General features: G+C 36.8%; 2 protein-coding genes across 5 annotated transcripts in view; one reads left to right on the top strand and one right to left on the bottom strand.

The window, feature by feature from the left end:
- Nucleotides 1-20,817, bottom strand: part of LOC101739671 (2-oxoisovalerate dehydrogenase subunit beta, mitochondrial) — a 204,519-nt gene extending 183,702 nt beyond the window's left edge. The window contains exons 1-8 of one of the 2 annotated variants that reach the window (XM_004922868.3): nucleotides 20,161-20,817; nucleotides 19,707-19,843; nucleotides 18,826-18,969; nucleotides 12,895-13,050; nucleotides 11,827-11,998; nucleotides 10,182-10,327; nucleotides 9,394-9,480; nucleotides 8,148-8,358 (exon numbers count right to left, since the gene is read on the bottom strand). In XM_004922868.3, the coding sequence (XP_004922925.1) occupies nucleotides 8,218-8,358; nucleotides 9,394-9,480; nucleotides 10,182-10,327; nucleotides 11,827-11,998; nucleotides 12,895-13,050; nucleotides 18,826-18,969; nucleotides 19,707-19,843; nucleotides 20,161-20,281 (1,104 nt within the window). In that variant the 5' untranslated portion in view covers nucleotides 20,282-20,817 and the 3' untranslated portion in view covers nucleotides 8,148-8,217. Of the gene's footprint in view, nucleotides 1-8,147; nucleotides 8,359-9,393; nucleotides 9,481-9,769; nucleotides 10,328-11,826; nucleotides 11,999-12,894; nucleotides 13,051-18,825; nucleotides 18,970-19,706; nucleotides 19,844-20,160 lie in introns of those variants that run through there. The other variant, XR_009973783.1, reaches the window with a different exon arrangement.
- LOC101739908 (inner nuclear membrane protein Man1) lies at nucleotides 3,893-7,454 on the top strand. 3 transcript variants are annotated; one of them, XM_004922870.4, is made up of 2 exons: nucleotides 3,893-4,030; nucleotides 4,111-7,454. In XM_004922870.4, the coding sequence occupies exon 2, from the start codon at nucleotides 4,119-4,121 to the stop codon at nucleotides 6,444-6,446; it is 2,328 nt and encodes a 775-aa protein (XP_004922927.1). In that variant the 5' UTR covers nucleotides 3,893-4,030; nucleotides 4,111-4,118; the 3' UTR covers nucleotides 6,447-7,454. The 3 variants fall into 3 exon arrangements, with proteins under 3 accessions (XP_004922927.1, XP_021208957.1, XP_062525992.1); XM_021353282.2 differs by having other exon boundaries at nucleotides 3,915-4,037; XM_062670008.1 differs by having other exon boundaries at nucleotides 3,944-4,037; nucleotides 4,099-7,454.
- Nucleotides 20,818-24,191: the final 3,374 nt, after the last annotated feature.

Below are 24,191 nucleotides of genomic sequence, written 5' to 3'. Positions count from 1 at the left end.
ACTATTTACTTAACTACATTATCAAAAAGTTTTCGAATACTCGTACACCATTCGGATATCTGTGAGCTTAGTGCGAGCTTTTTAACTTCTCGATCGCGTAAAAGTTAGTAGGTAACTGAAATTTGTACCTATGGAGTTGGAACAGCGTCCCTTCGTTCTTCCTATGGAGTATGGAGGGTAGAGGCAAGGAGACCTGTCTCTGTGTGTAAAAAGTGTCCGCTAAAATCTGCTAAATAAGGATGGCGCTACAGTAGCAACCGGGTAAATTTTAAAAAAGGCGCTGAAAGTTATTAGAATATGATAGAGAAATAAAAAAAGAACGAAAGAACTGTAAGCACTACAAAATCATATATATATTATTTAAAGCTGTTAAGAGAATGCAATCGATGTCTCCACATTTTACCAGAACAATAATTTTAGGTTATATTGACGAAATTAGTTTGGACTACGTAAACATGTGAGGTCTTGTATATTACACTGTCACTAACTACTCTAGTCTGTGCCTATGATAGCGCCATTCTGGAGGATTTTTGAAGTGTTATTTAATGCTGAAAGTGCATAGACCTATATAGTAGGGACACGACATATTGTTCTATACGTACAATTGCTTATATAAATAGCACCCATTTTGAAGGCACATAAATAAACATATATCTATCTCGTTCTTACTCAGCACTTTAACTCGCAGGAAAACAATATAACAGTATTTCAGTGCGTACATAAAATGAAACATGAATATACGTAAATGTCTCCGTCTCCGTCTAATGAGGCCGAAAATCCGCCATGTTTAGCGCGCCAAATGTCATTGTCACGTCAGTTCGGCCGTCTGTTTTGGGTTGTACATTATTTATTGACTTTGATATCGATTTAATATGATTGCTTATATAAAATTTCTTATTTTATCATGCTTAAAACATACAAAAATAATAATTAAAACATATTTTATAGGATCTCAAGAAAGTCGATGCCCCAAAACTATTATCTATATATATTTAAATTCATTATGGAGCCCTCATCCGAAAAATCGGATCGGACCATTTTCCGGTCGGAATCTATTGATCATGACACTAATCATAAACACCTCTTTAAAATATGTCATCAAAACATATTTAGACATTCTGTTTAGATATTTCAGGAAAAAGGCTACCGACAAAATCTCTTCGGAACTATTTAAATAAAATAGTTTTATTCCGCAGTGAGTAAAACACTATTGTCAACTCGTTAAATATTTAATAATTAAGTTAATTTAGAGAGGAAGTCACAAGGAATGACGTTTGTAATTTTATTAACGAATAAATGTTCTGTAGGTGTTTTTTTTTTCACGCGGTCCCTTGATAAGTTTAAAATTTGAATCACTCTCAAGCGAAAGTGATTCAAATGGTGCGGCGCACCTTCCTTGGGGTGCGCTGCGGTAGTATGTTACGGACTTTAGAGTCAGCAAAACAATTAAAATAGATTGTAATAGTCTAAGAAAAACACGTACTCAAAATACGATAACATTTAGCATGCTAGAAATGGGCTGATGGCTTTGAACTACGCCATATCTTTATGTTTTGCGACAAACGACAACTTTATAAAATCAGTGTAGCAACTTTTAAAAATCATCATATCGTTTACTTGGCAAATTCGAAGGACGAACTTGTCTTAGATTTCACTCATCTAAATCATATCATATTTGCACATAACAATATACCTACTTACTTCCCATTAAAGTATAAATTCTACAAATAAATAATACTCAACAATACTTAAAATAAAATGAGCCAAGAACGTTTATCGATAAAACCTGATAACATTGAAATCTTTTGTACAGCACTAAAGCCGCCATGTTTTGTGGCCAGATGACGTCACACTGGGACGAAATTTTGGTTGACGTTTCATTTCCATAGGTTTCCTACTTCATTGTGAAAGTGGGACACTTTTTCAAGCTTCTCCCATATGAGACGGTAGTAGTAGTAGTTTTATTTTTCCAAATAGAAAGGCAAAGGTGTCGTACAGCCTAATCTTTTATATATATGTTTTTTTTTTATGAAATATGATACTATGAAATGAAATGAAGTTGATTAATAATATGAAACATGACATGATATGAATTGAAATGAAATGAGATGATATAATATGGGATACTTTTATGCAAAATGATAATATGAAGTGAAATGAAATGAAGATGATTAATTTGAGACATCGATCAACTGGGATGAAATTAAATGAAATGAGATGAGATGATATGGGATGAAATATAATCTCAGTAAAATGGTGGTCATTTACTGAGACTTTGTCAGTGGACTTTTTGGAGGATCCCGAGAAGTTACGTCCAGCGGCTTTGTTTCATATGAGACGGTTCTCCTTTCCTTACCTCTACCCTCTACCTTCTTCCTTATTTTTTGTCGCCGGCACGGTTTGTGCATTAGCCAGCGTCAAGTACTAATTTTTTTTTTAATTCACGGTTTTAATTATTTACAGTTTATGAATTAAAAAAAACAAAGGAAACTAATCGTTTAAAACGAATTTAAATTTACAAAATATAATCTCAATATAATGGTGGTCATTTACTGAGACTTTGTCAGTGGACTTTTTGGAGGATCTCGAGAAGTTACGTTCAGCGGCTTTGTTGCATTTTCCCACATTTGTGCACTTTCACAGATATTAAAAAGTTAATAAACCACCGTTATTACACATTTAAACCTGAAGAAACAACAAATAGATACTGGTGGTAGGACCTCTTCGGAGTCCGCGCGGGTGGGTACCACCGGCCTGTCTATTTCTGCTGTGAAGCAGTAATGCGTTTCGGTTTGAAAGATGGGGCAGCCGTTATAACTATACTGAGATCTTAGAACTTATATCTCAAGGTGGGTGGCGCATTTACGTTGTGGATGTCTATGGGCTCCAGTAACCACTTAAGACCAGGTGGGCTGTGAGCTCATCCACCCATCTAAGCGATAAAAAATAAAGAAAAAAAACGATAAAATAAAACAAATCACACAACTTCACTCCTAGCGTTTCCACCAAAAATTGCTAATTTTTTTAAAGGGATTTTATGACCTGGTAACTAAGACCTTTAAGGCATGTCTTATTTTAATTTATATTCTTATTTTTATGAAAAACGATGAAATTAAATCAAGATGATTAATTTGAGATATTAATCAACTAAGATGATATCAAATTAAATAAGATGAGATATTATGGGATGAAATATTTAAAAATATATATTTAAAATAATTTAAAAAATATATTTACAAAATTTTCCCTCGTATTCTCGTGAATAATATTTATTTTACTACTATAAATTCCATACTTTTTTATTTGTATAATTGCTTAATTTTACACAAAATGCACTATTCAAAAACATCAGTAAAGTTGGCATTCTACAACTATAATCTGTCAGAACCAAAAAAAGGCTTTATAAACAACACATGAATTATTGTGTGGTTTAAGCCATGGGTAGGTTTAAACACATTTTTTTCATAGTGTTAGCCTAGAAGCCCTACTACATTTTTTCCCAGAGAACGATCAAGTATTACCTAAATACAAGCCCATAGTGCTATTACAGTAATTAATTTGTACTATATTTCGAATTCTAGGCAAACATATTAACAGCAATGCAGGTGATGAGATATGAACTCTTAGAGTCAGTAATTTAAGTTGCGAGGTGAGAGATAGGCAAGAGAGCTGTACCTACCAGCACTTATGATAGGAACTAGGTGGTAAGAATATTTATTATCATATATGGAATTGGATGAAGATATTGTTGTTTCGGATGAGCTATAGCCAAGTAGAAGCAGTAGCTCGATTAAAAGAAGCACTTGAGAACAAGCAGAATTAGTTTTTTTTTTATTTTTTTAGTAGAAATTGGGTGAAGATTGAGAAAAATTCACTCAAGCGCCTGGTACCACCCTTTTATGTTAAATTTGTTTTAGCAAATGGCAACATTAAATAACGATGTTCTTTCGCGGGGTTCGTGAGAGATGACGCGCCGGTGAATTCTAATATAAATTTGACGTAATTCTTCATAGCAAACATCTAAAATAAGGTTAATGGTATTTATTTTAAAATGTTGCTTAGTGATTTAGTGAGTTTTCACCAAAATAATAACAATAGTTGTGTTTTCAGACTTCACGATGGCCGATCAAGTCGAGTCAATGTCAGACGCCGAGTTACGAACAAAATTGGCAGAGCATGGATTTCCAGTTATGCCGATTACGGCTTCCACGCGGAAACTTCTGGTGAAGAAACTGAAGATGGTCTTGGATAACAAAGGTAGACCTCTAGCAAGTGACAACAAGGCGGAGAATAGGCGGTCTTTGGCGCGGTACTCTAGCGGTGAGGAGTCTGACTTAGACAACGTGAATAAGATCAAAGACAAACGCGGGCGTCGAGCGACAACTGGTGGTAGCATGTTGCCACCGTCTGTCAGCAAAACGAGAAGAACGCCCTCCAAGAAAAGCTCACCAGCCAGGCGTGATTCGGATAAGGGCTCTGAATCTGAGGACGAGAAGTCTGTGATACGACACGAGGAGGTTGAAACGATAACCAAGCGGCAAGTGACACGCACCTTTGTCGGTAATGACCAGGATGATTATGAAACTGGCTCTGATAGTGATGTTGATGTTGACAAAAAAACATCTACACCATTTCGCAGCAACTCACGGTCCAGTGATTACATATCAAGTACTTTACCAACTAATGATACCTCGACAAGTCCAAAGTCACCTTTGTTTTCTCGCCCTTCTCTGCCAAGCACCAACTACACCTCACCTATGTCATCTTCAGATCATTTGAATTCCATAAGATCAAGACTGGGTCTCACATCTACACTTGGTGATAGACCATCTATTGGAAACTATACCTCTCGATTTTCTAGCAGTACTTATAAACCTGTGACAAGTACATACCAGCCTTCAACGTCTACTGTTGATGAGGTGGAATCTCCATATTTAAGTAACTTCACCCGCCGCCTGTCTTCGCTAAAGGCTGAGCCACCGAAACAATCGCCTTTTCTTGACCGAGACACAACCAATGGAAGCACAATGATACCTCGTCGGTCTTATATAACTGGAATGGCCAGATCTGATATAGTCGATTATAAAATGGTAAATGAAAAGAAATTTTTGAAAAATAACCTCGTATCTCTGGCTCTGGTTGGTCTTGTGGCTCTTTTTTTTTTTTGCTTATTTTTTATGTACATGGTAAAAAAGAATGACATAACATCCGTTGTGGATGATCAGAACAGTGTTATACCTATTTGTCATTTGAATATACCTGGTAACAGGCCTGGTATCAATTGTGTGCCTAAGGAACAAGTCAGCTATGCTAAAGACCTTTTGAAGGTAATTCATCCAGAGTTGACAACACGAATAGCATCATACAAATGTGGTCAGCCAGGAGCTATGCCTTATTTGACTGAGCGAGAAATTTTGGATATTGCCAGGTCTAAAGCAGACTCGACTGATGTAAGCCAGTGTCGCACAGATCTGAATAACTTGCAGGTGCTGCTAATTAACAATCCCAGGTGGGGTCTTAATGTTGTGCAATTAAAAAATCTTTATACAAAAGATGCAGATTTCTCTCCAATATCCAACACTGATTTGATTGTACAGCAAAGAACTAAAGGTAGCGTTGCAATCACATTAACTGATCCATCCACACCACTCACTTGTTTATTGGTGAACACAATTTATTCAGCTGGATCGACCATCATTATTGTAGCTTTCATCACATTATTAGCTGTTGCTGCTCAAGCCTTTTACAAATTTTATTTGAACTATAGAAAACGTAAAAATGATGAAATCTATTCGCTTGTTGGACAGATTATTGATGTAATTTCTCAGGAAACTGTAGATAGTGGTGAACCTTATATATCTGTAGATCATGTTCGAGATACACTGATATCACCGGAGAACAGGGAAAAACTAGCATCTGTTTGGGATGCTGCTGTCAAATTCATACAAAGAAATGAAAGCAGAGTGAGAATGGAGGTTCAATCTGTTGATGGAGAAGACTCCAGGGTTTGGAGATGGATATCAAGTAACAGTCCTAAAAGGAGTGCAGCATGGCAAGGACAAGCATTTGAAACTCAAGAAGGCTCTGTTAATAACCTAACTGTATCACCAACTCCATGCCTTAAAATACGCCACATGTTTGATAAAAATGATGCAAACCCAAATCTAAGGACAATCATTCAGGATGTAATTCTCGAGAAATGTGGTGACAGATGCAACATCTTACATATTGAGATAGAGAGGAGCTCGTGCTGTGTATATGTGAAATGTGCGAATCCGTCAGACGCGGGCGTCGTGTACCGCAGCCTTCACGGTTGGTGGTACGAGGGTAGACTTATCACTGTTAAATACTTGCGTTTAGAGCGCTACATGCAGAGGTTCCCAAATTCTCCATCTATCGGACCATATTTGAAAATGTCCCGTCCTCAACGCTCATGGGATGAGTAAAGTAATATGATGAACTTATTTAAATAGAATTTTTGTCATAATGGGGCGAGTTTACAATTTAAGACTTAAAGAATTAATAATTTTATTTATTCTGGTCATAACAATATTTATACTCACCTTGATTCCCTGCTTTGAACAAAATTGATTTTTGAAGGGTTTTTATAATATAATAATTTATTTCATAAAGCAAACCTGATTTGTTATAATATTTTTTTCTAAGTATATTTTTAAAACTAGATGTAAAAATAGTGTTTGAAAATGCCAGAAGTTTAAATTAAATCAGCCAAGCTCTAAAATGGTATTACTGAAAATACAACTTTTAAAAAGACTTCACTTTTAATTTGTTTTTTAAGTACTATCTACCTAGTAATAGCCAACATTCAAGACGTTTCAAATCTAAAAATTTGGTCAGATATGTTTGGCAAAATTGATCTGAAATATAGAACAATAATATAGGCCTCAGCGTAAAATTGAATGATGCAAACATTTGCTCATGTACTGTAAATATGTCACGGGTTCTAATTGAATAGCCTGTTTTAGTTTTAATACCTATGATTTGTTATTCAATTTACTAATGTTTTGTTTAATGTGTAGTTTTAGATAGTTTTAAGCTTTAGTAAATAAAGAAAATCAGTCGTGAAGGCACAATGTTATAAGGTCTACTATTGTCTGGAATGTTCTGAGAACTGTTCATTCAAGTAAGCTCTTATAAATGTTTTTTTTTAAATTAAATAAAGCCTACCAGTCAATATAAACACAAGCTTTTAACACAATATGCACAGCTCATAAAGGACAAGATTTGATTACTTTGAAAAATGTAATTCAACAATTGACTTAAGATGTTTTCACCTTGACTGCATAATAGTTTAAAATCTACTATATTTTGTGTAGTTAAAATTTAACATTCACTTATTTGGTAAATTGACATGTATTTTCTACTAACGTTTGTCTTAGAGTTAATTTTTATGGAATGATTTTCATTTTTTTAAATAAATTGCTACAAATAGATGTAAGCTAGTTTCATTGATGCATCACCACTTCAACTTTGATCAACGGCAGGGGGAGGCAGCTCAAATAACCAATAGTTGTCCATATGATAAGTATTGTAACTTACAGAGTTAAATACTTCCACATAATCATAATATGTATAGATATGTGGACTTTTTATATAGAAAGTTAGGGTCTGCCGATATCAAGTGGTTAATAGAACTCTGACAATATCTTCGTTTTTATGCCCCTAGATGAGTTAATGAACTCACGACCCATCAGGAAGTTAGGGGTTGCCGGAACCCCTAGACGTGCACGCCAGTGCGCACTTTGAGACGAGGTCGAATCTTAATTCTATTGTTCAATGGTTGCCCCACTCCGGCACACATGATTGGTTCGCGGCAGAAATAGGTAGGGTCGTGCTTTCTACACATGCGCGTTTCTAATACCCCCTACCGCCGGTGCGTACGCAGCTTTAATATACAATTAAATTATTGTACACGTCATCCTTTTTCTGACAAGGTCGTCTAGTTTGGTCTACCTACGTCCAGGAAGGACACTGATTGTAAAACGTTAAGCCTAATACTTTATTTTTGAAGGCACACAATACTTTAAAGTGCAATGACACAAACGCGCGGCCATCTTAAAACTCAGCCGGACAGACGTCAAAGTCGAGTTGACACCGAAGCAGAAGATGAAATTAAATAAAACTAATTTTCAAAATAAAAAAATATATTAATAAATCCCAAAAATAAAACTTTACTTATATAATAGTGTACAGTTTTCAATAGTTAATAAGTTGTATCAAGGCTTGGTAGCAGCGCCACTTGTCCGGTAAGTAGAAAGGTTCGAAGACATGCGGGAAGGGCGCGTCCCAGCCGGTCACTCGAGCTATCGGCGCCTCCAAGTGCAGAAAACATTCCTCCTGTTCAAAATTAGAATAAATGAGGCCTATAAAGTCAAAGGCAGCTAAATCCAAGTCTGTCAAATATTCAGGTAAACTACAAAAATCGGCCCTAAGCACGTCATTAGGGGTCCTCCCGATCCATCGAAGTACTGCTCTTACTAGGGCCAGTGTTAGCAACACTGTCGGTTTGAGAAACTGAAATAACTTTGTTCGGATAGCTGCGATATTCTTTATTTTAAAACAGATTTATAAAGAATGAGAATATTACTAATTATCTGAATTTTAAATGATGAAACTTCGTTTATTAGTAGGTACTTAGTACAGAGCAAAAATAAAATTTTTGTGCTGAATTTGTTAGAGATTTTGCTGCATTTGTTATATGAGTCGTCTATTATCAAAGGCGGCAATCTGTACATTTGGACAAAAAAAATTTATTGATATGTCAATACAGATTTATTTGAATATAATCGTCTCCTTCAAAGAATACGGTTCAAAACCTTCACTAAATAAAGGTTAATAGTTAACCTGTTATTTATCTAAGATGTCGTTCCGAAAAGTTTTGTGACTGCCAATGGAATACAAAGTCAATAATTCGTTTTTCTGATTTACCAATCATTGTCCAAAAGTCAGATTGCCGCCTTTGATAATAGTCGACTCATATGTATGAAAACACTAAAGCGTGTCCAACTAACTAAACAAGATAGCGCCATTGTTAATCCATTGTACGACATTAAGGCATTTAGCTGCCTTTGATTTCATAGGCCTCAAATGTCCTTAACTATCACGAAGAAATCACGAGGTCCGGTCTGTGTGCTTAGTGCGAGTCTTTTAACGTTCTCGATAGCGTAACAGTTAACTCAAAAGATATGGGCCACTCTCCATACATTGCACCGCCCACTAAACGAAGTTCAAGGACAGTAATGAAATTAAGTTTAATTAAGACTATATATCCCTTTTTTATTTTAATTCCCCAATAGCTCTACTATGAGGTATTTCAGGGTTATCCATTCTTTCTGGGACACCCTGTATATAGATATGGGGGGTGTGGCTGACCTGCACGGTGGCGGCGAGCTCGGCGCCGAACCCCGACGTGAGCGGGGCCTCGTGGGATATCAAGCACCGCCCAGTTTTCTTCACGGACTGAAACAAGGAAGGAGACAATGGACGAAGAACTTAACTTGTTGGGATCAATTAAGCAACGAACTTTAATTTTATTGTTTTATTACTCAGGTAGGCCGACGAGGTCACGGCCCACCTGATGTTAAGTGGTCACCGGAGCCCATAGACATCTACAATGTAACTCACCTTAAGACAAGGATTATAAGGTCTCAGTATAGTTAAAACGGCTACCACACCCTTCAAATCGAAACCCATTACTGCTTCACTTCAGAAATAGGCGGAGTGGTGGTACCTACCCGTGTGGACTCACAAGATGTCCTACCACCAGTAAATAACTTAACATTTTGGGATTGAGTGAACAACGAACTATTGGTATTTTGCTGCAATTTTGTAATCGTTGTAGCGTGAGGCGGGAATTCCTAAAATAATCGATATCTTTTTCACACACAAGATAAGTTAACCAACCGCTAAGTTATTAAATTGGTAAATATTTTGTGACAATAGGGAAAAATGCTTGAAGAAATAGGATTTTTAAAGTAGTTTTTTCTAATATTTTTATAACGATCTCACAGCCCACCTGGTGTTAAGTGGTCGCCGGAGCCCATAGACATCTACAACGTAAATTGCACCACCCGCCTCGAGACATGAGTTCTAAGGTCTCACTACAGTTACAACGTCTCCGATAAACAAATCGCAGCGACAAGTTTGGCGAGAGTACTCACATTGCACACGGTCTCCTCGTCCCAGGGCAGGATCGACTGCAGATCGATGACGTCACAGCTGACGCCGAGCTTGTCCCGCGCCATGTCTGCTACCTCCAGCAGCACGTGAACCTGCGTGCCCCAGCCCACCAGCGTGGCCGCGGCGCCTGCCCGGGACAACATCGCACTTATACTGGGCGTTAAGAGACAGCTTCCGAATAGGAAGACAGACGATAGTACTGTTACGCCGATAAGAGTAACGCCATCTATCGCCGAATTGTCGAACCAATATCGAAGGATCTAGAATGCTAGAGAATTACAACGCCATCTATTTTCAGATAGCGGAAACTGCTACTAGAGAGGTGTGGAATATTCTCGATAATTCTAGGGATGAGGTATCGGCTATAAAAGCGTTGTAGAGATGGCACGCACTCAGTCAGTAATCGGAACTACTCGAAGCGACAGCGAACGGATCGCCTGAAGCGAAGCGGAACAAGCTAAAGTTTTAAAGTGTTTGTTGAGTGTTTTAAAGTGTTTTAAGTGTTGAATACAGTTTCTAAGTTGTACTTTGGTGAAATTTTATTTATCCCGAACCCCAGCGGGTAACAGTACTAATGGTACTGGTGGTAGGACCTCTTGTGAGACCGCGCCGGTAGGTACCACCACCCTGCCTATTTCTGCCGTGAATCAGTAATGCGTTTCGGTTTGAAGGGCGCGGCAGCCATTATAACTATTCTTGAGACCTTAGAACTTATATCTCAAGGTGTGTGCCGTATTTACGTTGTAGATGTCTATGGGCTCCAGTAACCACTTCACACCAGGTGGGCTGTGATCTCGTTCACCCATCTAAGCAATAAATAAAAAAAAATTACTCCTTTGATGATGAGACGGAAAAAAATAGATCATTATTTAAAAAAAAAACATATTTTTTAAACGTTTTATTAGCATTATTTAGGCTCCATCATGTTAGTGCAGCTAAATGAAACGATAGTTTCATAAAAAAATACATTACTTTATTAAAAAAAAAACCAGCAATGAAACACAAAATCAAAAAGAGTTGATGCTCCAATCAACGAACATCCGGGCGTGGCGCGGCGCAAACTCGCCCGTTTATTTTTGTATTTTTTGTATTGCCCTTGTGTATAGTGTTATGGTGAGTGGTTACCGTCACCCATTTCAGCAATGCCAGGAGCAGAGCCAAGCCGCAGCCTACCGCTTAATACTCTCCACAAGCCTCGTTTGAAGAAGGACATGTGATATCGCTCGGGAAACACCGTGGAGGGGAGCTCATTCCATAGCCGAATGGTACGTGGCAAAAAGACCTCCGGAAACGCACTGTGGATGACCGCAGTGGCTCCAGCACAAATATTTAATAACAACATTTGTCTAGATAACTATCATTAGTACTATCGTCTGTCTTCGTTTTCGGAAGCGGTCTCCTAACATCCAGTCTAAAACAACCAAATCAATGAACCGAGAGGGAGACAGAGAGACACGAGAAAAGAGAGGCACTGATTGTTGATAAATAATGTTGAGAGTAAACTTAAATAAAACCCAGTGCTTAGTGCGAGTTTTTTAACGTTCTCGATAGCGTAAAAGTTAACTTAGATTTGTATGCAGTTTGAACAGCGCCCCTAGCGGCAAACTGTGTACAACTGAAACTGACCGACTCTTAACGTCTGCGCCTTTCCCAGCGGTAGCGTGTAATCCTCGACGGGTACTTCTTCGGCTGCCGACCGGTACAGTATCTTCGGTTCCAGGAACACGCAGGGGTCCCTCTCGCGGATGCAGGCCAGCAGCAGACCCTTGGCCGCTATGGGCCCGCGAGGCACCACCACCTTGAAAATACACGTTTTCGTTTATTGCAACGTGACTTAGCTCACGGCCGACCTGGTGCTCAATGCTTACCGCAGCTCATATTTATTTTTATTGCTTAGATGTTTGGATGAGCTCACAGCCCACCTGGTGTTAACTGGTGGTTACTGGAGCCCATAGATATCTAAGACGCAAATGGGCCACCTACCTTGAGATATAAGTTCTAAGGTCTCAGTATAGGTACAACGGCTGCCCCCCCCTTAAAACCGGAACGCATTACTGCTCCACCGCAGAAATAGGCGGGGTGGTGGTACCTACCTGCGCGTACTCACAAGAGGTCCTACTACCAGTAATTACGAATGCACCGGACATCTTATCCTTTAGGCTACGACGACTTATTGCATTGAATAACGACCCTCCCACCCTTAAAAGTGGAAAACATGTTTGCTTCACGCGCAGAAGTTCCACAATGCCCTCCACGAAGCCAGGGACCGCAGTAAATGGAGGGTAATTGTACCAGAGAGAATGATGCAATGGGGGTCACGATCCTCTGTAATGAGGAGAGGGACGCAAGAAGGAGGTCACGCGCAGAAATAGGTGGTAAGTTTGAGGAATTAAAAAAATAAATGTAACTACTTCACAAAATAAACGATCTGTCAGACTGTGGAATCACCCTCTTTAACTTGATAAATCCATATATATATATTGTAATACCGTCAGTAGGAAATTCAAAAAATATTATGTTTATTGAGTTGTTATGAGTGTGATCCGGACCATTACATTGGTCATCCTGGATCCACGGAGGCATTTGCTTCCTGTCGGGTCATCTGCCGCTAGCAGAATATTATGAGTAATAAAATAAGAGAATAATCAGTTAGTTCATATGTCCAATTTATTTGATAAGATAATCTTAACTCACCCGGAGACCGGGGACATGTGCAAAGAAGGCCTCCGGACTCTGGGAGTGGTAGAGTCCGCCGTGCCCGACCGCACTGCAGGGCGCGCGGACCGTGAGGGCGCCGCTGTCGTACTCCCCTCCAGATCTGTACCTCGCTTTGGCAGCTTCGTTCACTATCTGAAAAAAAATAAAAAAATTCTAAAGCAATCTCAAAATTGTTGTGTTTCAATGGAGAAATTTGTTATAATCTTATTAGTATATGTATGTAAATATGATTTTTTTTTATTCAATTATCTCTTTCTGTAATAACTAATATGTGATATATTATGTAGATACTTCGTTTTTAATCTACAAATAACTGAATGGTTCATCGACACACAAATCAAAACAGAACTTTGGCATAATTGCCATTATTGCCACCAAGTCGTCCATATGCCTTTCATGTGTTTAAGCTCCATCAAGAAAGTATTTTTTGAAATTAACCCCTAAGATAATGAATTAAATGATTTAACTTTATATGCTAGTGCTTCTCTGTTTTAATTTTTAGTTTAAAAATAGTATAACCACTTTATTTACATTAAATACAATATGAATAGTCAGGACTATTGTCCCTTTTTATCATCAAGTGTTATCTCACCATAATGTGTCGGAATTAAAAAATTTGTGAGCTCTTAGGGTGCGAACTGCAACTAATAACCTAATTACCCGTCAAAATAATTATTAGAAGTCATCGTGAACCAGTTCAGTGTTGTGTTGTTGTGCATTCAAGTGCGTCTTAAAACGAAAAAGAAAAGTAATAGTAAAAATATTCGTCTTTAGAAATTATATTCAAAATAATCAAATAATTCGTTGCAAAACCCAAAATATTGTTATGCTCAGACGACATCTACTGACGTTTATCGGGTGAATGCTGAATAGTGCACCAATCAAAAGAGGTCGCTACTGAGCGACGTTTGACTGATTTTATGCACTGCTTGTTATCCGGCGATACAGGTCACTTTACCAAAAAGTAAAATAAAACATGTCTCCTACGCATAAATACGGTTGCTGTTCCAGTCGAGCTGCTGCCACTGAAGTACTGAAATGTTGTGAATGCAAGATTCCACACCACTACGGATGTATTGATGGACCTGGAAAAAAACAATTCAAAGACCTTTCAGCTGACGTTAAATCATCGTGGATCTGTCCGTTGTGCGTGGTCAAGAGACCTAAATCTGACGTTTACGAACATCATGTGACTCTGCGCAAGAAGGATGCTGTTATTACTCATACGAGCTTAAATGATTTCCGCTCAATGATCCGTGAAGAGGTGTCCACCTTGTTGGATGAATTTAGAGCAAACATTCTCCGCCAGTTCGACCTACAAAGCACTGAAGTATTGAATCGTCTGAGTCGTGTTGATGATGCTCTGAGTAACTTACAGGTAAAATATGAAGAGGTAAAAAAGGATCTCAGTGACAAAACGAATACAATCACCATCCTGGAATCTGAAAACCAAGATTTAAAATCCACAATTATGGACTTGAGCTCCCGGTTGTCTAGGATCGACCAGTACTCACGATCAAGCAACATAGAAATACAGTGTATACCCGAATTTAAGTCTGAAAACCTGAACTCAACAGTAAAGCAACTTGCTAATACAATAAATTATAATTTGAATGAAGCTGACATCCATATCTGCAAGAGGACATCCAAGTTAAGCAAGGAGAACAAACGCCCCCGCTCCGTCTTCGTCAAGTTTAGCTGCCCTAGAGTACGCGACGAGTTCCTGGCTGCCACCATCACGTTCAACAAGAGGGTTACTTCCAAAGCTGACAAGCTCAACTCCAGTCACCTGGGAATAGCGGGCGAGCGACGTCCTATCTACGTCTGCGAGCACCTGACACCTGCTATGAAAAATGTTCATGCGGCTGCTAGAGCAAAAGCTAAGGACCTAAATTATAAGTTCGTTTGGGTCAAAGGCGGTAATGTCTATATGCGCAAAACAGAATCTTCAGAATACAAGTTAATTAAATCAGTTGAATCTTTATCACTATTAGAATGAATAAACAACGACTTTGTTAAAAGCTTAAGTAACTTAATGTGCTCGATTTTGTTGAAGTGTTTACTTACACTTCAGCATATTGTATTTTGTAAATATTTTATTTTTATTTTTTATTCTATACTTAACTCATCGAATGTGCTAAATTCACCTAATTTTTAGTATCGTTTTGATTGATTCTTAACTTCATTTTATTTAACCGACCTTGTCTAAAATAATAATATTTTTGTTTAATTACAAATTGATTTCTTGTCAAGTTGCAGTTCGCGCTTATCAGCTTACGAATATGATCTCATTAAATAGTTTATCTTGTTATTATCAAAATGTTAGGGGTCTTAGACTGAGTACTGTGGAGATTCAACAACAACTGTTACTAAACAATTATGATATTATAATATTTACTGAAACGTGGCTCAATGGTAATATTTTAGATTTGGAGGTATTTGACAACAGATATGATGTTTTTAGAAGAGACCGAGAGAGCTCATCTATGTATAATTTTAGGAGAAGGGGAGGCAGTGTTCTTATCGCAGTAAAAAAACAGTTTGTAGCGTGGCGCATGTTTGAATGGGAGAGTGACTGTGAGGACGTGTGGATCAAAATTAAAAGTCGTAATTCAAATGTTCAGTTACTGAATCTGTGTGCAGTCTACCTGCCACCCCCCGTCACGGTCACAGCTCTCGATAATTATTTAGACAAATGTAGCGTAGGTTTTGACCAAAATTGTAGCACGATTATATTAGGCGATTTTAATCTAAGCGGGATAAACTGGGAGCTTAACGATGATGAGTCCTACACTACACCGAACAATTATGGTACCTGCCCAATGAATAGCAGTTTGATAGACTTTATGGCACTTAATGATATCGTTCAGCACAATCACATTCCCAATAGTAAAAATAAAATACTTGATCTTGTTCTCAGTAATACTCACAATAATGTTACAGTCAAAGAATGTACTCACCCACTAAGAGATATTGATGAATTGCATCCCCCCTTAGACATATCTATAGCAACGACGGTATTTATTAACAAAACTAGTCAGAATACTATCAAACCGAAATATAATTTCCGAAAAGCTAATTATGAAATTATTAACAATGAATTAAGTGATATTAATTGGAATAATGAATTTAATGATTGCAGTGATGTAAATTATATGGTTAGCAAATTGTATGAGATTCTCAGAAATATTATAAAAAGTCATGTTCCATTTACACCCACATTTAAATATAAAAATTACCCTGTCTGGTTCTCACCATCCTTAGTAAAAATGTTAAAGCTAAAACACAAATACCATACCAAATACAAAAAACATAGAAATCCATTAGACAAAATAGAATTCAATTACTTGCGTGCTGATTGTGAAAGGGTCATGCGTAAATGTTATAACGATTATATAATCTCTTTAGAAATTTTAATATCCAAGAACCCTAAATACTTCTGGTCGCACATTAAAAAGAAACGTAATTTTAGTTCTAACTATCCACCCACTATGAGTCTTAACGACGTAAAAGGTCACAGTGTAGATGTCATCAGCGATCTATTTGCAAAATATTTCTCTTCTGTGTTTGAAGCTGATGACAATGTGTACAGCAATATTAATGCTGACTGGATAGACACAAAATGTAGTATGCGGGCTATTCATATTGAAGTTAACAGTGTCAGACGGAAGTTGGAAAATCTGGATCTAACCAAGGGAGTGGGGCCAGACAATATCCCACCACAATTTATCGTTAAATGTGCTGAACAACTCTCCACACCCTTGTTTTTAATATTCAATCATTCATTATTATCAGGTATTTTCCCTGAAAAGTGGAAGGAAGCCCTAATAGTTCCCATACATAAGAATGGGAAAAAAGATCTAATAACTAATTATCGGCCCATCTCCATCCTTTGTACATTTGCTAAAGTCTTTGAAAGTTTAGTTTATACTCATATTTACAATCATGTAAGAAACCAGCTGTCCCCATTTCAGCATGGCTTCATGACGAAGCGGTCCACAAATACGAATTTATTTCAATACGTAGATGATGTTGCGGTCATCATTGACAACTCTGGGCAAGTTGACGCAATATATACTGATTTTTCTAAGGCCTTTGATAAAGTTAACCACAGCATTTTACTAGAAAAACTACATCAATTTGATATCGAAGTTCCTCTGCTTAGATGGTGTTCTTCGTATCTAAACCAAAGGCCGTCACAGGTTGTTATTGACGGGCACAGTTCCAATCCATTCATAGCTTCTTCGGGTGTACCTCAGGGTTCCATCTTGGGTCCACTATTTTTTAACATCTTTATCAACGAAATTACAAATCTTTTTAAATATTCTACCTGTTACCTATTTGCTGACGATCTTAAAATAATGCGTGTTATAAATGATGTGAATGATGCTGAACTATTACAGAGAGATATTGATAAATTGGTTTATTGGTGCCAAATTAATAAAATGTATTTGAATATTTCGAAATGTCTACATATAAAATTTACATTAAAACGCAATATAATACCAACACAATATCATATTTCAGGGGAATGCTTGAGTGAAGTTTCTCAGACTCGTGATTTAGGGGTGGAGCTTGATACCAAGCTAAATTTCACTAAGCACATTGACCAAATTATAGATGCCGCGAACAAATCACTGGGTTTTGTACTTAGGAATGGTAAGGAGTTTAAGAAGGTTTCCACTACGCTATTGCTTTACAACAGTTATGTTAGAAGCAAACTTGATTACTGCAGCACTGTGTGGTGTCCTACATACAAAACCCATATTAACAGGATTGAGAGAATTCAAAAAAAGTTACTTCGCCACATGTCGTACCGTTTTAGGCCGCCTAATTATGTTGAATCTTATGTTGATAGGGCTAAATATTTTAAAATGCAAACATTGAGTGATCGCCGCGATATGTTAGGCTTATGTTTTTTACATCAAGTTATGAGCGGTACTGTCGACTCCCAATTCATCCTCAATAAATTCTCTTTGAAGGTGCCATCTAGGTTACCTCGTCGCCCCGTTGCTCTTTTCAGCACCCGCTTTAGCAGAACCAATCTAGGCAAGCACTCACCTACTCCTCGTCTAACTAACCTTTATAATAATCTTGTTAGAAAAGTTGAAAACCTTGACATATTTGGCGATTCCCTTCCAATATTTAAGAACAAAATTATAAAAAGTTGTTGTTGAACCTCAGCCTCAGCCTCGGTCTGAGTACTCGGGCATTACTGCCCTTGTTGTCTTTCTTTTGTTTTTAATTTTTTATTATTATTAATAGTATTGTTAAATCTCTATTTATATATTAATGTAATGCATGCTGTGATTGCCTCTAATTAGAGTTGCAGTTATCAATTGCTCTATACATGTCAATGTTATTTTATGTCTTACTGTAAACCCTGTCGGTAATCCTTAAATAAATAAATAAATAAATAAATAAATAAATAAATATGAAAAGTCTGTTACTTGTAGAGGATGAAGAATCAAATTAAAGATTAAAGTTTAGATAAAAATATCTAAATAATAAATATAAAATTGCTGTAAGTATTTTCAGCATAATATCTTGATTCAATTGTGCAAGCCCTGGGTTGATTTTGTCATTATGCTAAGATATAATTGAGAAATTCCAAAAAATATTTTCTTGTTGATTATAGATAGGTTGAAAAGTCCATGGCCTAAATTCAAATTATTTTTAAAAATCTCATGTTGATAGCCATATAATCATCAAGTCAATACCATCAATAACTTTGCATTTGCATTGCATTGGATTCTGGATATAAATATATCTGTGGCAAGAATTAAAAATGTGCCTACACTCAGAACATCAAATATCTGTATCAATTATTCTTACAGGGAATCACAGAAATAATCAGACAAATGACGAAACCTTAAAGTGCATAATACCCAATATTTAATTACCTACCTGATCAAATGCTGGAAATATGTAATCAGCAAATTGTATTTCAGCAATAGCAGTTGCGCCTGCAGTGGCTAGACCTATACCGAAGCCGGCAATACCCTGTTCACATAGTGGAGTATTGAAAACACGGTCCTTGCCATATTTCTCCTGGAATAAATAGGTTACTTTAATGTAGGTAGCTGTGTTATGGTCTCCCTCTCTCTCTCTCTCTCTCTCTCACTATAATGCAATGGTCTTAGATTACCCAGGTCACTTCCAGGACTTCCTGCAGAAGCTGAGATATTGTTTGTATGACACTTTCACACACACTAAAAATGGACTGAATATTTGGATGTTAATTTGCTGCAAAATTCTTGTTCATTGTATTGTATTGTATACTATAACTACAGTACAAATACCAGCAATTCTCTGCAAATAAGTCTCTAACCTACACCAATTTTGTGTGTGAAATATTGCAACCAGACCAAAATGTATGCTTTTTAATACATAAATGATATTCCATGTTTCAATTTTTGAAAATGCATTTCATTTTATTAAATTTTTTATCCTATCAGACATCAACTCCTGGGCCTATCTGGTTGAAGTGGTTGTCAGAGTCCGTGCATCTTAATTTTGCAATTAATTTAATTAATTATAAAATTAATTAATATAATGTTTATTAATATTTTTATATTTGGCCACCTGACTTTTCCACCATAGAAAACAGTTTTTTTTTTTTTTTACATTAAATTCAAATATTAACATTGGACTCGACTTGAACTTGCCTAGATCTTACTAACTTGACTAGATCAGACTTGAACATTTTAAAAATATAAATAGAAACTTTAAAACTAAACTCTGATCTGAACTATCTGACAAATTTTGTAGTTAAGAATTATTTTTACCTGTAACCCCAAAGCACATCTGAAGACACCCCCGAATGCGACATCTTCACCGAACAATACAGCAGTTGGATTATTCTTCAATGTGATGTCCATTGCATTGTTTATTGCTTGCATCATATTCATCTTTGTCGTTTCTCCTGAATAGCACATAGAATCTCGTATTTTAAGTGTGTTTAACTATAGAGCTGGCAGGCTCATTATTCAACTGATTTTAGACAGTTAATAGCAAAAATGCTGATTTATGAACAAGATATTATTTGATGTGTATTCTTAACCACCCACTGATATGATTATGAGCGCTTCAATGCACGTATCTAAGAATTACAAAAATATAAAAGTATTTAATAAATTATACGATCAATGAATCAAATTACAACTTAAATTAGTACAATTCAAATTGTTCAATGAAAACATGTTTGCTCTATATATCATAAAAATCTCAAGTCACACTCACCATCTACTGGCCTTTCTTTATCTGGATAATAAATAAAATGTGAAGACATTCTTTTAGCGTAGTTATTAACATTTCGAATTAATTTATGGAACACAATACTTTTTGTACTTAAACTTGTCATTTTTAACGTCACGAAATCCAACGACTGTTGAATTGGGTAATAAGCTGTTATCTACTAACGTAATTAACTTTGCTTTGATTAAGAATCATTGATAAAGTGTGTGACGAAAGAATTAGCATTTTCTCGCGTTAGTCAGTATTGTTTTCCTACTTGTTGAAGTTCAGTTTTTATTACAACTTCGACTCTATTTGTACGGGATAATGTTTACTTTCAAATATCTTATCTTTCGAAACAAGTGTAGTGACGGCAATACCGGCACGAACTTTGGTCTTCGAGAATACTTTATTAAAATGAGTTCAATTTACATTTTAAACAAATTAACGAAGTTTTCTAAAAAAATTTTAATGAGCCTATCATTAACATATTATGCACACAAAATAAACCTAACATTAATTATCCAATCTTCAGAATATTTCAGTAAATTGAAAAACTATTCGTTTTTAACCGCTTCGCGACACTTCGCGTTATGTGCCGAATCCGAAAATTCAACAATAACATTACTAAATTTTCTTGACGTTGACGTTGACGTTTTCAATAAAACGAGAAGATGTCACTGTCGTTTTTTGTCCTACTTCGAATATTGTAAGGTTTCCAAAACCAAACTAGCGTCGAAAAGCTATCAGGCAACCTGATATAGGTAACTACAGCGGAATCCCTAATAAGCTTTTTGTTAATATGATACATTACACTACATTTATTGTTGTTCACTACTGCTACTACTACTATACATTATTTGAGTATAGATATTTGCTTAGTTTAGCTAGTATAGCTTAAGAGAAAAAAATCTACCCAGTTCAAAACTCTCTACGTTATCTTAGTTGTTATAAAATTCTTCAACTTCAAACCTACTTCAATTGTAATGTACTTAAACTTCTATGGGTTTGAAGAATTCGAATAGTTTAATCTCCAGGATTTTAGCTATATAATTTTTTTTTCAGACTGCCCATGCCGCGGCGCCGACGTCCTCTGCTGGAAATAGGCCAAAATAGCTCCCTAATCACACTTAGGCAATTTCTCAAAACCACATCAAATATCTCATTGAATATTCCATGCATAAGTGTTAGTAAAAAGAAAGTTCCCACTGCCAAAAGTCACATAATATTGAGTAGTTTTTGTTCGCATATATTTTAATTAACATAGTACTAATATAAGTATAATAACTAACCATAGTATAATTAACATAGTATAGTCTGTCAGGTTATCATTTCAAAAATTTAAAAGTTTAAATTAATGACACGAAAATTCATGAATTTGCTATGAATTGCTGGTTTCTGTTGAGCAATAGATGTTGCTTTCAGGGTTTTATTTAGCTACTAGCAAATACCATTGCACAAACAACTTCGTAGATAGGGTAATCAAATTGGATTGAAACATCATTATCTACATTTTAATAAGTGTAATCCTCCAAGTGAAGCTAAATTTTTGTACCTAATTATTTGCCTTATAAATAAAACTAATTTTATTAAATAATAAAATTGTATTTGTTAATGGTTGTTTATAATGTATTTTTTAATGACATTATAAAATATAAGTAGTTGGTACATAAGTAGGGTTTGCATTGATTTTTGTATTTACTTTGCATTTTACCTGTATTTATTCATTTTGAGGCCGCACCGCGTTTTAAATTATAATGAAGTACCTAATATAATTTATAAAAACGTAATACCTATAATTTTTTACTTTATTACCTTGATTAAAATTTAATCAACACGGCACTTTTTGAGTACAATAGAACGATGGATCATTCTAATAGTAAAAAAAATCTTTGTTGTTTTGTTTAATTCATCTTTGAATGACATAATCTGTATTTCTTTATTTACTGATTATTTTCTGAAAAGTCTAAATGCACAAGGCCATAACCCCTCAAAATAAAAATCAAAATGCATTAACAACAATAGAGTGCTTGTTTAGTATAGGTGTGTTTATTGTTACTTTTACTTTTGCTCACGAGAATAACGCGGTCGACAGCTCAGAATCACGACTCTGGGAACTGAATGATGTAAATTTATATCTCATTTCGTGCTGAAAATCCCTTTCGTAACCCACCTGACAATAGAGTGAAAAGAATTGTTGATTCTACGCCGTGGGTCAAGTTTTGACTTCCGTAAATGTAACTATGTAGGCATAAATGTAGGTGTCTTCAGGCTCATTTTTAAATCGTAATATTGCGTTAATAGCCAAAAAATTACTTAAGTTTGAAATTGTGTCCGTTTTGGTATGTACCACTTTGCAAAACATTACCACCGGAGCACTAGATTGGCTAAAGGTTGGCCTACCAATTCTCTACCATATTAATCTTAGTACGTAGCCAAAAATATTTTGCTATTCATTCTCGGTCATAATCTGGGTTTTTGTAAGTCGAGTGAATAATCGCGAGTTAAAATGCCCCAAGTTTTTACTGGTGGTAGGAACTCTTGTGAGTCCGCAGGGGAAGGTACCCTCAGAAGGTACCATTACCCTGCCTATTTCTGCCGTGAAGCAGTAATGCGTCTCGGTTTGAAGGGTGGGGCAGCCGTTGTAACTATACAAAGACCTTAGAACTCATATCTCAAGGTGGGTGGTGTCATTTACGTTGCAGATGTCTATGGGCACCGGTAACCACTCAACACTAGGTGGGCTGTGAGCTCGAGCACATTCAATAAAATAAAAATAAAAGTTGTTTTAACCTGGTTTCACAAATCAATATATCCAGAATGCTAAGCATAGATCAATCAATGGTTCTATTCGTTTATTTTGTTTTTTTTTCCTACCTATGCTGATAGCCTTGAGAGTTATTTCAGCTTTACCCTAACGTTTATAGGTGAGCTCACGGGGCTCAAACCGGAGAGTTGCTAACACTGACCCTAGCAAGAGCAGTGCTTCGCAGAATCTACCACCGGATCGGAAACGCGACCCACTGAGAAGATCCGGCGAGAAACTCAATGGGCTGTGTCTATGAGTTAATTCGCTCGTCGAGCCCTTCGTCGCAAGCGACGGGTTCGACGAGGACGATGACCGGTGCTTGTAGTGCCTAAAAGCACCGTTAGTGGATCAGGAGGATCCGTAATGACGTGCTTTGGGCGACGTCGACGGTTTACCATTCGAATATTTTGTTATAGACGATTCTACCGACAGCAGCAGAGAAGCGAACAAGAGTAACAACGACTTTAATGAATGCGGGGGACGACCAAACTATGTTGAACCATAAATAAATAACAAAGGCGAAATCTTTCACCGAGCCCGCGTCAATTCTCGGGAGAGTGACGGTCTAAATATCCTTGTTCGAATCTTGTATATTGTGCACGCTTATTCAAAATCTTTAGGTTTTTGTTAGATATCTATTATATATTTTTAGGGAGATTTTACTGGCATATTGGAGACCTTTCCAGTTTCTTAAAGCTAACAGCAGGCCGAGCGCCTCTGAAGGAGACCTAATGGCTCAACTGCAGCTGCTTCACGAATTCTACCACCGGATTGAAATCGCACTGATAAGACCCGGCGAGAAACTGATGATGTATGATTTAAGTTGCTTGTCGAGCTCTTTGACGAGTTCTTTTTTGTTTTATTGCCTTGATGTGTGGACGAACTCACAGCCCACATGGTGTTAAGTGGTTACTGGAACCCATAGACATATATAACGTAAATGCGCCACACACCGTGAGATATAAGTTCTAAGGTATTAATAATTTAAGAAACTTTTTTATAATCGGACTTCGGTTCCCTCTGTATTTTGTACCGTATGTTCCATGGGGAGTGCTCTGAGGAATTGTTCGAGATGATACCGGCATCTCGTTTTTACCATCGCACCGCCCGCCACCGGAGTAGAGTTCATCCATACTACCTGGAGCCACTGCGGTCATCCACAGTGCGTTTCCAGAGGTCTTTTTTGCCACGTACCATCCGGCTATGGAATGAGCTCCCCTCCACGGTG

This window comes from Bombyx mori, chromosome 9 (genome assembly GCF_030269925.1).
Source record: "Bombyx mori chromosome 9, ASM3026992v2".
NCBI classification, from domain to species: domain Eukaryota; kingdom Metazoa; phylum Arthropoda; class Insecta; order Lepidoptera; family Bombycidae; genus Bombyx; species Bombyx mori.
This window is presented reverse-complemented; position numbering and strand designations above follow the sequence as displayed.